Source organism: Mustela nivalis, assembly GCF_964662115.1.
Source record: "Mustela nivalis genome assembly, chromosome: 8".
Lineage (NCBI taxonomy): Eukaryota > Metazoa > Chordata > Mammalia > Carnivora > Mustelidae > Mustela > Mustela nivalis.
In genome coordinates, this window is record NC_139027.1 from 24,429,375 (window position 1) to 24,442,800 (window position 13,426).

Sequence of the window (13,426 nt, forward strand, 5' to 3'; positions counted from 1 at the left end):
CACCATCTGGTAGTAAGTATAAATCAACCTGAAATATAATCAACCTTGACTTCTCAGGGTGTGAGTGAATGATGATACCTAAGATGCAGACTGATTCTGTATTCAATTCTCAATGCAATTTTCTGCCATGAATTCAATTTGGCATGCTCGGGACAGCAGTGTGCAGGTGTGTGGACCAACTGGGTAGCAGAAATCCATTAGAGCTAGTCTACATGTTTCCATTTATGGGCCCATTTGTCTGACAGCTTTATGTGGGTGTGATGCACAGTCCCTCTGTCTCACATACAGAGGACCTCTGGAGAAACCACTTCCCAGGTCATTTACATCAGAACGATACTGCTAATGATGTTGGTGAGGAAGATGACAAGGTTGGAGTTACCCATGGCATCAGAGAAAACCAGTGTGAAATTCAAACCAGTTGGCTGCCACTCCCTGTAGACGTCCTTGGATGGCCCTGATGATCTCCTCGTGCAGCCAGAGATGCTCAGAGCTGAAGAGGATCTTAGAGACAACCTAACCCAGGTCACTCATTTCACATGTGGGGAAACTGAGGCCCAGGCATACTGAAGTTGATTCGACGAGGATCCCACAGCTAGTTACAAGCAGTGCTGTGGGCTCACCTCGGGTCTCTGTCCGGTTCTCTTCCCATGATGGCACATTGCTCTGCTGGATCCAGCTAGGGCTGTGGGCTGCCCATTTCAATGGCACGTTCATGTTTTCCTGCTCTCCCAACTCTCAGCCTGTGCTATGGAGTTACTGCCTGGGATCAGGACATGAGCTTGGGGATTTGAGATGGAGATGGGCTCAGAAAATTCTAACCACTGCCCCTCCAGCTGACTCCTAGCTTCACATTCAGATAGGACTGTGACTGAGGCAAGACACATGCTGAGTATCCCGATATCTTGGAAAGATACTACGTAGAGTGGACATTTGAGGTCAAGGAAGAAACCTCTGCTTTTACTAGACTCTTTTAAAGCAGACTAAATGGAGGATGTGTTTTTACAAAGGAAAAACATAATTTAATTCCAGATTCCAATGTCTTTGCAGGAAACACTACCTGGACCCACGTCGGACATAGAGTAGGTGCTCAGTAAATCCGTGCGGTTTGATTCATCAGGGAAGACCATCGGTGTCAGGCACACATTTGTCTTGTTGCCATATCATCTCATTCACTCAACGAACATTTGTCAAGCCTCCTATTACACGCAAACCACTGTATGAGGTTTGAGAAGAGGCTACCCGGACAAGATCAGAATCCCTGCCCCTAGGGGGAAGGCTAGGCCAGCTCTTGAGAAAGATCTGACCTTGATCTTTTCAGATTCATCTTGATCCAGTTTTGTCATTCTCTCTACTCCCGCCAGGACCACACACACTGTTCCCTCTAGCCTGAGCCTTTCCTAGTTTCCACTCAGCCTCCCTGGCTCCTTCTGATCTTCAAGGTTTCAACTTTGATGTTACCTCCTCCAGAAAGGCCTCTGTGAAATGCCCTATTCAGACCAGCTGCCTTATTTCTGTTCGTGCTGGAGTTCATTACTGGCCTGGGTCCTTGCCCACTCTGTGTCCATGCCCTCTACAAGAGGCTCTGTGGTGCCTCTCATGACAGAGAAGGCTATTCCCCATGTGTTGGAAGTGGACTTGGCCACATGACTTGCTTTGGACAACAGAAGGAATTGCACAATACCATGTGCCTGACCTTGGAGACCTTGCGTGTGTAAGCTCGCTCCTCTGTACTTCTGCTATTGTCCGGAGACAATGAGACCAGCCTGGCCAGTGCTTCCTCAATTAAGGTACTGGCAAAGTCCCCAGTTCACCCACCCATCATAAGCCAGCCAACCGAGACCCACTGACTCCCAGACGTGTAACTGGGGAACTCAGTGAGTGTTGCTGTCACAGCTGAAGTTGGGTGGATTTGTCCCATGGCATTACTGCGGTCACAGTCATTGGGTCCACTGAGCCAGAGTGTAGGTCCCTGCCTATGCACCCAGCACAGACTGAGTGCTCAGTAAAGAGTGGACCAATGAATGGAGAAGTACCGTGAGTGAGGGGCTACCTCCCCAGCTCAGCAGAACGAAGGCCCCAGAACCCCACTCCTTCAGGAGAGCCTGGACCCGCTGTGGCCCCCTCTGCCTAAGACGGTGTGCGACCGCCCCAGGGACAAAGGCTTACCTCTGGCTTCTGGAGGTATATCCCTTTGCCATCTTGGGTTAAGTTCTGGAAGGCACCTGTGAAAATGCAGCAGCAAGGAACACAGCTAACGTGTGATGGAAACATTAGCCACTGGCTCCTCCTACCCGTCCCCTCTGCCGGGAACCTGGTTTCAGCCCTATGTGGCCACACTTTACGAGGGCAAGTGAGCTGCCTCAGACCTTTGGCCCAGGGACAGGTGGGGTGTACATGATTCTGGGGCCATGCAGGCGGGGTCCTCAGGCACGGAGCCAGCGTGTCCCTATAGCTCCTGGCCCGTTGTTTCTGCCCCGGCATCTGTCCTCTCTCCTGCTTGAACTGGGGACAGGGGGAAATCCACAAGGAGTGCAGGGGAGGCTCCCACCCTGCCTCCTTCCCACCAGCTCACCCTCCATGCTCTCCGCACGCAGCATCAGGTGGACGAAGCTGACGAAGTCCATCTGGAGGCGGGGGCCGCCGTAGCGGACAAGCATTAGCTGGCAGATGTCGTCACTGAGCACGATCCCTGCGTCAGACACAGATTCCCGCCTGGTGCTGGGGACCTCGTGCCCCCGCCCCTCCACCCGAAGCCCCTGCAGCTGTCCCTCCCCTTCTAGGACCCGAATCCTGATAACATGGGGGTCTTCTTTCATGAGGTTCAGTATGGACTGCTCAGTTAGTTAGTCCCTTAACGTTATCTCCATCTCGACTCCCCATTTCCACCCCCTTAGGCCATCAGCACGAGGATCTTTTTATAGAGTGGGATGCTGGCCTTCAAGGCAGGAGGCAGTCTGTCCAAGAGTGGTCCAGAACATCCCTTTTGGGGCCTGCTAGTCCTGGATTCAAGCTCCAGACAAATTTACGAACTTTTCTGACCGGTAACTGCTTCTTTGTTGAGTGGGGATTAGCCCTCGGCGTGGGTGATTAAACCAGAGTGTGTGGATGACCGAACCTTCAGCACTTTAGTACTGTCAGCTGTGACCAGTGATAACACACGTTTCTGTGATTTGCAGATCCACAGCCTCAGGCCTCTGGACCTGGGGAGCAGCTCTGTGCCTTGGGATTACTTGAGAAGTGCTGCCCCACCCCACCCCTCCCAGCCCAGAGCAGGTGCGTCCCTCAGGACCTGCTCGGCCTGGGCTTACCTGCGTCTCTCATGGCCGCCCGCAGCTGAGTCCTGTTCAGGTATCCCAACCGGTGGCTGTCGTGCTTGTGGAAAACCTCCTGCGTAGAACCCAAACCAAAGGCTTGGGAATCAGGTGTTCGCAAGCATCACCTGTGAGCCAACCCCCCCCCCCCCGCCCCGCCGTGTCCCAGCATCCACGCCGCAGCGGCCATCGTGGGACCCCGCCAGCATGGCCTGCGGCCAGGACAGGAGTAGGCAGAGGGTCTGGGCTTCTGAGAAAAGGAGTGGGGTTTTTTTGTCACGCAGATCGACAATCTGAGCATAGCTAAATGTGCTTGACTTAGGCGCATTCTCCGAACCTTGAAGGTCGGCTGACTTTTGGACCCAGGAGAGAAGAGAGATGGTGGTCAGTAAGAACTGGGCAAGGAGGAAGAAGCCAGCTGATGCAGGACTTTAATTTTCCTGCTAAGGAGCTCAGACCTTATCCAAAGACCACAGGGGGTCTTCAAAAAGCTCTCATCAAGGAAGCAACATGATCAGACGTGCCCTTTAGAAATCCAGGAGACTCTTGCAACAGGCTGAGTTTAGGAGAGAGGGAAGGCGGGCGCACCGAAGGGAGGGGAGAGCTGCGGGGTGACCAGTGGGGTACATGGAGCTGAAAGGGAGTGGTGCTTACACGGCTTCGCAGAACTGCCCGCACCCCCGCCCCTGCAAGGAGGTCTAGGGAAGACTCATTCTTACCTGATAGAGCATCAGCTGCTTCCACAGGTCTCTGAATTCCTGGATGCTCACAGTGCCAGAAGCATTAAGCTGATAGAGGGTTAAGGTCAAAGCCGCCTGGGGAGTTGCTGTCACACCTCTGGGAGCAGCAGCGGGCCCTCCGCACAACAGGGTGTCATTGGTAGACAGCCCTGCTCCTTGTCTCATAGCCCTGCCTGGCTTCTGCTGGCTAGTCCGTCCAGCCCAGAGCGCCCCCGCCCTTGCTAGGAAGGGACAGAAGGAGCCAGAAACACAGCTGCACAGGAAGAAGTTTGAGGACAGGGGGCATGACGGTGATGACCACTGCTAGCACTTAGAGAGACAGGATATTCCGACACAGACTATTTGATGGGATTTAAATTAAAAAAAAAAAAAAAAGGTCACTTTTTCCCCCATTATTGTTAAAACCAGCTTCTGGAGGGAGTCCATCATAGGGCAGCTCTTACATTTAGTCATTTTATAAAACGTTAAAAACTTAATGATGGGGCCTTATAGATCATGTCCAAATAGCTCTGCATCAGAGAGACCAGGTCAAATACCGCCACACGCAGGTCTTCTTGGAGCCCGAGTTACAGGCTTGACCTACGTTACTTCATTCTCACCACCCAGGTGAGGTAGATATTCACTACCCCCCAGATGGATGATAAAATGGGGGCTCCGAGAGTACGATCCTGTTGAGGTTCCTGCAGCCGGCGATAAGGCTGCGCCCTCCCCCGACGCCTAGCACACCTGCCTGCGGCCACACACCATCCTCTGCAACATTTCCGCAAAGACCCACTTTGTTGCTTGTAACTTTCACTTCCTCCCACCCCCGACACATACTATCCATTCCACGTGCCTCTCTGTACCATGGATAATGAAACTGCCATTCCATTGTCCACTTAGAAAACAGAGGGTTTGCTAGAAACGTCACAGGGCTGAGAGCCAGGAAAACAGAGTCGGTGGTGTGCCATGGGGCTTACTCTGCTTTCCTGCTCTGCAAAGAGGAGCAGCCATGGCCTAGTCACAAGCCGGAAAACTCAGGAGTCTGAGGCTCCTGTGGCAGCTTCTTTGTTACCCGGAGGATTGCTCCTAACCAGCACCTGCGGCTGCCTCATCCCCACTATTGGCAAGTAAGATTCTTGTTATTCACAGGTAATACTCAGGACTCCTTTGATGACAGCACCAAGCACCAGGCCTGGGTTACCCCACATTCTCCCACTGATTCTACAGAGCAGCTTTTAATAGCATCCTTGCTGCACTCGAGGACCTGAACCCACAACGAGGCTGCGTGACTTGTCGGAGATCACACGGCTAGAAAGTGCTTAGGTTGGGATTCAAACCCAGGCAGCTTGACCCAGTGCAAAATTCTCCAACAGCAGCGGCGGGCTTCCTGCCCCCAACCTGAAAAGATACGTCCAGCAGAGCCAGGATCCCCTGGCAGGCGTCCAGGCTGAAGAGAGGCCGGGTGCTCCCCAGACCTGCAGAGGGACAGAAAGAGTGTGCATGGAGGTGGCCCTAGGATGGCACAGCCCTTTTCTGAACAGGAAGAGGCCGAGCTATCTAGGCCACCTGTAGGTTCTAATGACTGTCATTTATGGGGGGTAGCAGGGAGTAAGAACAAGAGGGCAGCAGAGAGAAAGGGCTCAGCTATGGTTCACCCAAGGAGCACTATAAACCCTCGCAGAGACTACCCGATCACAACACAGTTTTGCCTCCATGTAGGCTGGTGACCGTGGCCCAGGTACCTAGGACTTAGGTACCTTACAGAGTCACGGATCCCCAAATCTGCAAGAGAGCTGAGAGATCAATTTGTTCAAGCTCCACCTAAACTGGGGGATCCTTTCTCCAGATGTTTGGTGGACGGTCTCTCAGGCATGGGTGTTCACTTTTTCATACAGATGGAGAGCTCCGGTGAGGAGGAATTTAGGTTACTTCCAAAGGAACCTCCTCCAAAATTAGTCCCTAGTCCAAGTTCTGCCTCCAGAAAGGCATAAACAGGCTTATGTCTCTTCAACATCTCCCCTCTACTCTAAACGTGGCTTCTAAGCTCTCTTAGCCTTCCTTCAGACTCTATGCTTTTCCATCTTCTCTCTACATGCAGTACCAAGACCAGAATGCACTCCTTCAGTTGTGGTTTAATGAAGCAGACAGAGTACAGCGGGGCTATGACTTCCCAAATCTTCAAGCTGTATTCCCCAAATTATATTCCAATGATGATGTTCTGCAGAGAAAGGGTCTTGAGTTCAACTGTATTTGAAATATTTTGCACTTATGGATGCTTTTCTCCATTCACCGTGCATCGTAGCCTATAATAGGTACTGAGAAGCCAACATTAAAATTTTGTTTTTGTTTAATGCAGAATTTCCCGAGCACAATTGACCACAGAGTCTAACCCCTTCTGTTTCATGAAACACTTCCTAAAACTTCATAGTGTCTAATACTCCTTGGAACGCAATTTCAGAAATACAAATCTAAAGGTTTCCATTAAATATAGCCTGAATTTAGATTAGCTTACTTAGCAGCAACTTGAAACTGTGAGCTCGTGTTAAGTTCCAGGTCAACTAAATTAACCAGATATCTTTCACATAAGCTGCCATGAAAATGAGATCTCATCTGCCAGGAACTCATGCGATCAATTTTTATAAAAAAAAATAATGAAATGTCAGTTTTTAATTATCATCCTGACTCTGTTTCATCTTTTGGGCTTGGGCACAGCTTGCTAAGAGCATTCTGAATTTCAATTCTGCTATCTATTATAGCAGAATTCCTTCCAGCTTTGTGCCATCTGCAAATCTGATAAGCCCACCTCCTGCATCCTCTTCTGAGTCATGGATAAAAGCTGAGGAAGTGAAAGGGACCAAGGGTAGAAACCTGGGACTCTCATCTATACTTGCCGACTCTCATCTATGACACAGAATTACCCCCTCTGCTTTTGTATTTATGTAACTCTTGGGAATGGTTATCAGACTTGTGACTACATCTCTATTGCTACTTTCCAACCCACACGTCATCATTCTCTATCAGGTACTTTACCAAGGATTTCGCCCAAAACCGCAGTAGTTCTCTGAGCTGTCAATCCAAAAATTCTCTCATAGGACTAAATGAAAGTGATCTGTCCACACATTCTTTGGGAAACCATTTTGCATACTTGTGTTCAAAACATTTAAAAAATTATAAATGTATTCAAGCCATCTCTTCTAGATAATTTCCCTAGAATTCACTTTCTGGGGTGTGTGTGTGTGGTGGGGGGGGGATTCTTATATAATTTCTAGAATCTCTCCTTCTGGCTCTTTTATGATACCTGAATTTGGCAATGAGGAACCATCTGGAAATTATTTCAAGCTCTGAGTTATACAACACCCTGGACTATAATTTGTTTGAGTCTGAAGTCTTGGCTTCATATAAAGGAGAAGTGATCACATATGTTAGGTGGCAAATACTCTTCAATTGTTTGGTTTACTTTTTTCATTTTGAACTTCATTCTCCTCTCTGGAGAAATCATGTGCTTCCCACTTGAAATATACATATAAAAAATTTTCCACGGGCTTTAAGCTTTCTTAATAATTTACCTCAGGTTTCATATGAAGGCATCCACACTGGCCATTTGCAGCCCTCTGAGGGGATGCGCTCCCCTCCTTCAAATTTTAGTAGGTTGCTCAACTTAAATATGAGTTTATTAGAAGGCTCCCGGGGGGGGTAGTCAGTACTTATATTGTATATAAATATAATATTTGTAGGTCAGGCTGGATACAGTCCTTCCACATGGAATCTATATGCCAAGAAAGAAGTACTCAGATATTCTCAAACTAGCAAAATATCAGAAATCTTTATTTTCACAGCCATACATCTCTACACACTCAAACTCAGCAAGCAAAAACTAAACAAAACCCCCCAAACAAGAAAGGAAATAACTATTTTCCAAGCTGTATAAATTTCTCTACCACTACATGACCCACTCTGATGTAAGACACAGCTGCCTAGGGGACCGTCGTGCAGCAACTCACATGTCCCACAGGGGAAAGAGAGCAGACCCTGAGTTCAGAACAGCCATGCCCCCTGAGTCCTACAGGATGACTCTGAAATACTCACTTGGCCAGATCATGTGGTTCAGGATCTTCTGCAGCTGCACTGCATTTATTTCTGGATACTGAAGTGGGAGCAGAATGGCAGGAGAAAATTATCATTACCGAAGGTTCATTAGATGCAGAGGGGCTGCGGGAGAAGGGGGCTGGGAAGTCACTACGGCACCTGCTCAGCACGGTATATATGTCCCTTCAGGGCAGAGTAAGTAAGCCCGGGGAGTCAAGTCCAGGAAGCCCCAGCAGGACAGGACTTGTAGGAAGCATTGTAATAATGGTGTTTTTCCAACTGGGTTTTATCAAGATGCTTCAGGAGTTCAGCAAACAATTTGGTTTGAATTTTATTCTTTTTTTTTTTTTTTAAGATTTATTTATTTATTTGACAGACAGAAATCACAAGGAGGCAGAGAGGCAGTCAGAGAGAGAGGAGGAAGCAGGCTCCCCGCCGAGCAGAGAGCCCGATGCGGGACTCGATCCCAGGACCCTGGGATCATGACCTGAGACGAAGGCAGAGGCTTTAACCCACTGAGCCACCCAGGCGTCCCTGAATTTTATTCTTAATAAGATATCTTCAGCCAAGGCTCCAAGTTCTGAAGTTCATCAGAAGCAACTTTTATACCGACATGTAACTTTAAAAAGGGTTCCTGAGTGGCTCAGTCAATTAAGGATCTGCCTTCTGCTTAGGTCATGATCTAGAGTCCTGGGATTGAGCCCCACATCGGGCTCCCTGCTCAGCAGGGAGCCTGCTTCTCCCCCTCAGCTGCTCCCCCTGCTTGTGCTCTCTTGCATTCTCTTTCACTCGCAAATAAATAAATAAAATTTAACTTAAAATATACATTAAAAAAAATTTAACTTTAAAATATACATATGAAATATATCTTCAATGTGACTTATAAAATAGATACACATTCATAATTTATTTTTATCTGTTTTTTATATATATATATATATATATATATATATATATAGGTTCTCAATGAGATTCCATTTGATAAAAGGACTGCAACAGAAATAAATTCTTTTTTTTTTTTAAGATTTTATTTATTTATTTGACAGAGATCACAAGCAGGCAGAGAGAGAGGAGGAAGCAGGCTCCCCGCTGAGCAGAGAGCCCGATGCGGGCCTCGATCCCAGGACCCTGAGATCATGACCTGAGCCGAAGATAGCGGCTTAACCCACTGAGCCACCCAGGCGCCCCAGAAATAAATTCTTAAAAAAAATTTAAAAGGACTGCAACAGAAAATGTTTGGAAATCCCTGGTAGAGAGGAAAACATTTATGAACAACACATGTAAGATTTTGTCTATCCTCTCTGGCTACATTAGGCAAAAATCCCAGAGGAGAATATGAGAAAAGATGAGGGGCAGGCATGTTGTGAATTAAATCTAGAGTAACACAAGGAGCTCATGCTTTTCTAGTTTTAATGACACCACTACACAGTCCGACGCCAGATTTCTAGTGCACTTCGTATCTTGTTCCTCAGTGGATCTAGTGTCCTGCAGGTTAGGGACAGAGTGGCCTCCAGAGCCCTACCTCACACCGCTGGCCTTGTGATCTGGGTCAGGGCAAGGAAAGGCCCCAAGGGGACCAGGTATGCAGCCCCAGGCCCTCCCCTTCCCTAATGCCCTCTCCCCAGCCCTATCACTTCTCTAGGTGACCCCCAAAAGGGTCTTCCTCCTTGGGCTGCCCTCCCCGCCAGGCCCCTAGAGTTGGTCATCACACTCTACACCACCGCCAACAATGATTCTTAACTCTCAATTCCATTTTCTTAGGAATTAAAGATTAAAGCTATTTCTCCTACAACTAACAAATCAATGTCGCTTTCAAGAACAGATTTCGTATTTTACAGGAGTCTTCTGGAGACAATCCTCTTCTGCTTACTTGTCTAAAAACGTGAGGACTTGAATAGAAAGTGGCAGTTTGGGAAAGAGTAGCCTTACATCACACTTCGTACCCAAGGTTAGGCGGCTGCAAACACACCCTCCATGGAATTCTAGGCTCCACTCTGTCCCCTGGTTTGCCCTTGGCTCGCCACCACCTCTGGCCAACTTACCTTCTCAAAGAGTTTAGTGAAGAATGCATCCTGCCCTTCATTTTGGTCCACTATTTCCTAGAGGAACAGACACATGGAAAGACCTCGTCATTCATCTGGATGAATGGATGAATGGACGCTGATGCATACACTCATGTCTCATGACCCCCCTCCCCCAAGTAGGACCTTGAGCATCGTCTTACGTTTCCTACTATAGCGTTTATACCTCCTTTGGTTTTCCAATTCTTGCTGCCTTTGGGGAAGTAGCAAACAGTGAAATGGATAGAAGAAATACGAGGTAGAAAAAAGCAGAAGCAAGTCAATGTATAACTCGTGTACCTGCAGCTCTGGGCCCTCCATGACAAGGACCTGACCAGAAGGACAGTTCTCCTGGTGCAAAAAATAGCACAACCTTGGGACCCTTAGGGCACAGTAAGTAACACAGTACGAGTGCCATAGAGTAGGGACCTTAGGATCTGCAGACTTCTTCCCCAGACACATGAACGTGAGGGGAGAAGCCCACCATTCTTTGGAAACGGTCCCAGCATGGGGAATCTCACCTGCCTACGTACCTTAGAGAAAACAGCACTGGCGTCGCAGCCAATTTCACTGAGGGAAAACAAAGGGCAGAATTAATCCTTGGCGGGCATCTTGGGAGCCTTTCGGCCAATATTCTCCCTCCCCAGGGAACACCTCCTCCAAGTCTGTTAGCTGATCTGCCAATGTGGGCTCACCTTGCTCTCACACCTCTCCCCCCACTTCTCCTTAGAGTCAACAGTCTAGCCACGTGGCCCCACACACTGCTAGTCCCTCTCCATGTGCCCGGAGCTGCTGCTCATCTCCGCGCCTGGCACGTCTTCCGCTGTCCCCACCCGCACCGAGCGACTCCTACTCATATATACAACTCGGCACTGCTAGGCAGTGAGGCTCAAGGTCAAATCAGACTACATAGGGCCAAACCATGAAATAAAAAGAAAGAGAACTGGATTCTAAGCCCTGACGGGCTGTCATGTCGAAACAATCATGAGCAGAAGATGTTGGGCTGGAAAGTGTGTCTACTGACTCACTCGCACACACTTACGGATCCAAGCCGATTCATTGATGACAGCATCCCCTCGTGTGCACAACCCCCATGCATCTCCTAGAAATTAACACCTCCCTGATGCTACCCCCGCTGCCCCCAGGACCATGGGAGATTGCCTCAGATCCCCCTCCTTGATGTTCTGCTAACACCCTGTGTAGATAAACACTTGCATGGGACACAGTGTAGCATAAACCACTGCTCGTACATCCCTGTTCTTTCCAAGCCTTGAGCTTCTGGAGGGCAAGGTCCAGGTGTGTTCTAGCTTTTTCTCTCGCATGTCTAGCAGATTGTTCATTTCTTAGGAGAGCGGGGAGGAAGAAGAGAAGGGAGCTCTTCATACAGGGAGCTCTCTGCTCTCCCTACCCTCTCCTGTGTTGGTCACACAGACCCCATCCTCTGCCATGTCTGCCTCCTCCTCCTCCATACCCCCCTGTCCAGAGGGGGCCCCAACCGCCAGGGGAGTCCTGGGTCCTTACTGAAAGATGTGCTTCCTGGAGAAGACTCTCAGGAGAAACTCCGACTCCTGGCCGGCCTCAGACGTGCAGGGCACAATAACATACGTCCCTGACACCAGCTGTAGTTCCTGACTCACTTCTCTCTCTGTGAGAAATGCTTCGGGCCAGCTGAGGGGGCCATTTTCCCAGAAGAACTCAGGAGGAAGTTTCCTTGGGTCACCATAGTACTGTGGTAGAGGATGGAAGAGTCCCAGTTAAGATGATACTCAGGGCTTGTGGCCGGCCCTGGGGCCCTTGGCCAGGAGACAGGATGCAGATGGTCTCTGATTAGCCAAACCCAACCTGCTCGAGTGGAGAGATAAGGGGGTGAGGAGAGAAAGGGAAAAACCACAACGTGTCAGGAATGGGCACCATTGCTCCTTTGTGGGGCTGAGGAAACGCATGTCCGTTCATTTAACCTTTTACATTTAATAAATTCTAAAATATATCAGTTCTGCACCAGGCGCAGAGACAGCCCTACAGAGGCAGAAGGATTTCTCACGGTCCCCGGGTGGAAAGAATGTCAAGTGCTCGTCCCTTCGGCACTGTTGCCGGACGTCCTCACAGCACGTGCCGTGAGGTTCCTACAGTCAGGCTGAACCTGTCACGTGACATCACTCCAAACCGGGGCCGGCTGGTCAAGGGTGGCACTCACCTTGCTCAACTGAAAAACAGAGAAAAGAGGGGCCTCATTAGGCAGGGAAAGCAGCTCCTCCACAAGAACAAACTAACGGAGGCTGATATGTAAGAAGGCTCCCCCCAGGGCCCCCCCGTCTCTCCCATAAGACTTGCTGTTCTCGTCAGTGACATTTTAATCCATCATCAGGAATTCTGGGAAAGGGTGAGGGAAGGCAACCTTGACTTTTGGGGAGAGTGAAAGAACAGCGGTATTGATTTTATGGACTGTGTGCCGGGCACCACGAGGCGCCTTGGTGCACGATGTCCCTCTGGTCTACTCTTTGCATAAATATCAGCATCCCCACTCTACAGATGAAGAAGTGGGTGCTCAAGGGCCCGCAGGTGATGGGTTCTAGATCACATATTCCCAAAGGACAGAGTCAAGGTCAGCACCCAGGTCTGTGTGTAGACATACAGATAGTGAAGAGGACAGGAAACAAGGAGGAAGGATGCCCAGCGGTGGGAGATGCCCCGTGAGGCTGCATGCCCGGGAGACCCACTCACCCTAAAGAGGTAGAAGCCGATGGCGAGGTGAGGCTTCCGGTTCCGGTGCCGGTGCCTTGGCTTCTGGAGCAGGGACACCAGCACGCTGCAGGGCATCAGGAATCTCCTGTCCTCCTGCGGGCTCCAGATGGACAGCAGAAACTGCGGGTTCTTCCAGAATGTGTCTGGACCAGGACGCAGTGAGGTGAGCCCGGCCCTGGTTCCCTGATCATCACATTGCCACAGACCCAGAGCACCTGTCCTAAGATTCCCACCCTGAGGTCCATCTGGATAGAGTGGAGCTCTCGGCCTCCCCTCTAACCCCCCGACCCCTCCCACCCCGTGTTCTACAGACACACAGACAGGAGCTCTTCTCATCACCATAGCCCCTTTGCACAGCACGGTTCCTGGCACAGACTTTGTGCCCCATAGGCACTGACTGCCTGAGGAAGGGACTGTATTAACTAACTGAGAATAGGTCCATGATTTCAGGGAGATTTGCATTTTAACAGGGACAAAGCCTTAGCTGAAGGGCAACTTCAGCCTT

General features: G+C 49.5%; 1 protein-coding gene across 1 annotated transcript in view; it reads right to left on the reverse strand.

Annotated features, from left to right (window-relative positions):
- CAPN14 (calpain 14) overlaps positions 1-13,426 on the reverse strand; it is a 72,981-nt gene that overhangs the window by 1,600 nt on the left and 57,955 nt on the right. The window contains exons 13-23 of the mRNA XM_082742996.1: positions 12,901-13,064; positions 12,374-12,382; positions 11,701-11,930; positions 10,713-10,749; positions 10,162-10,218; positions 8,120-8,177; positions 5,444-5,508; positions 4,031-4,099; positions 3,309-3,387; positions 2,573-2,689; positions 2,167-2,222 (exon numbers count right to left, since the gene is read on the reverse strand). Of these exons, the coding sequence (XP_082599122.1) occupies positions 2,167-2,222; positions 2,573-2,689; positions 3,309-3,387; positions 4,031-4,099; positions 5,444-5,508; positions 8,120-8,177; positions 10,162-10,218; positions 10,713-10,749; positions 11,701-11,930; positions 12,374-12,382; positions 12,901-13,064 (941 nt within the window). The remainder of the gene's footprint in view (positions 1-2,166; positions 2,223-2,572; positions 2,690-3,308; positions 3,388-4,030; positions 4,100-5,443; positions 5,509-8,119; positions 8,178-10,161; positions 10,219-10,712; positions 10,750-11,700; positions 11,931-12,373; positions 12,383-12,900; positions 13,065-13,426) is intronic.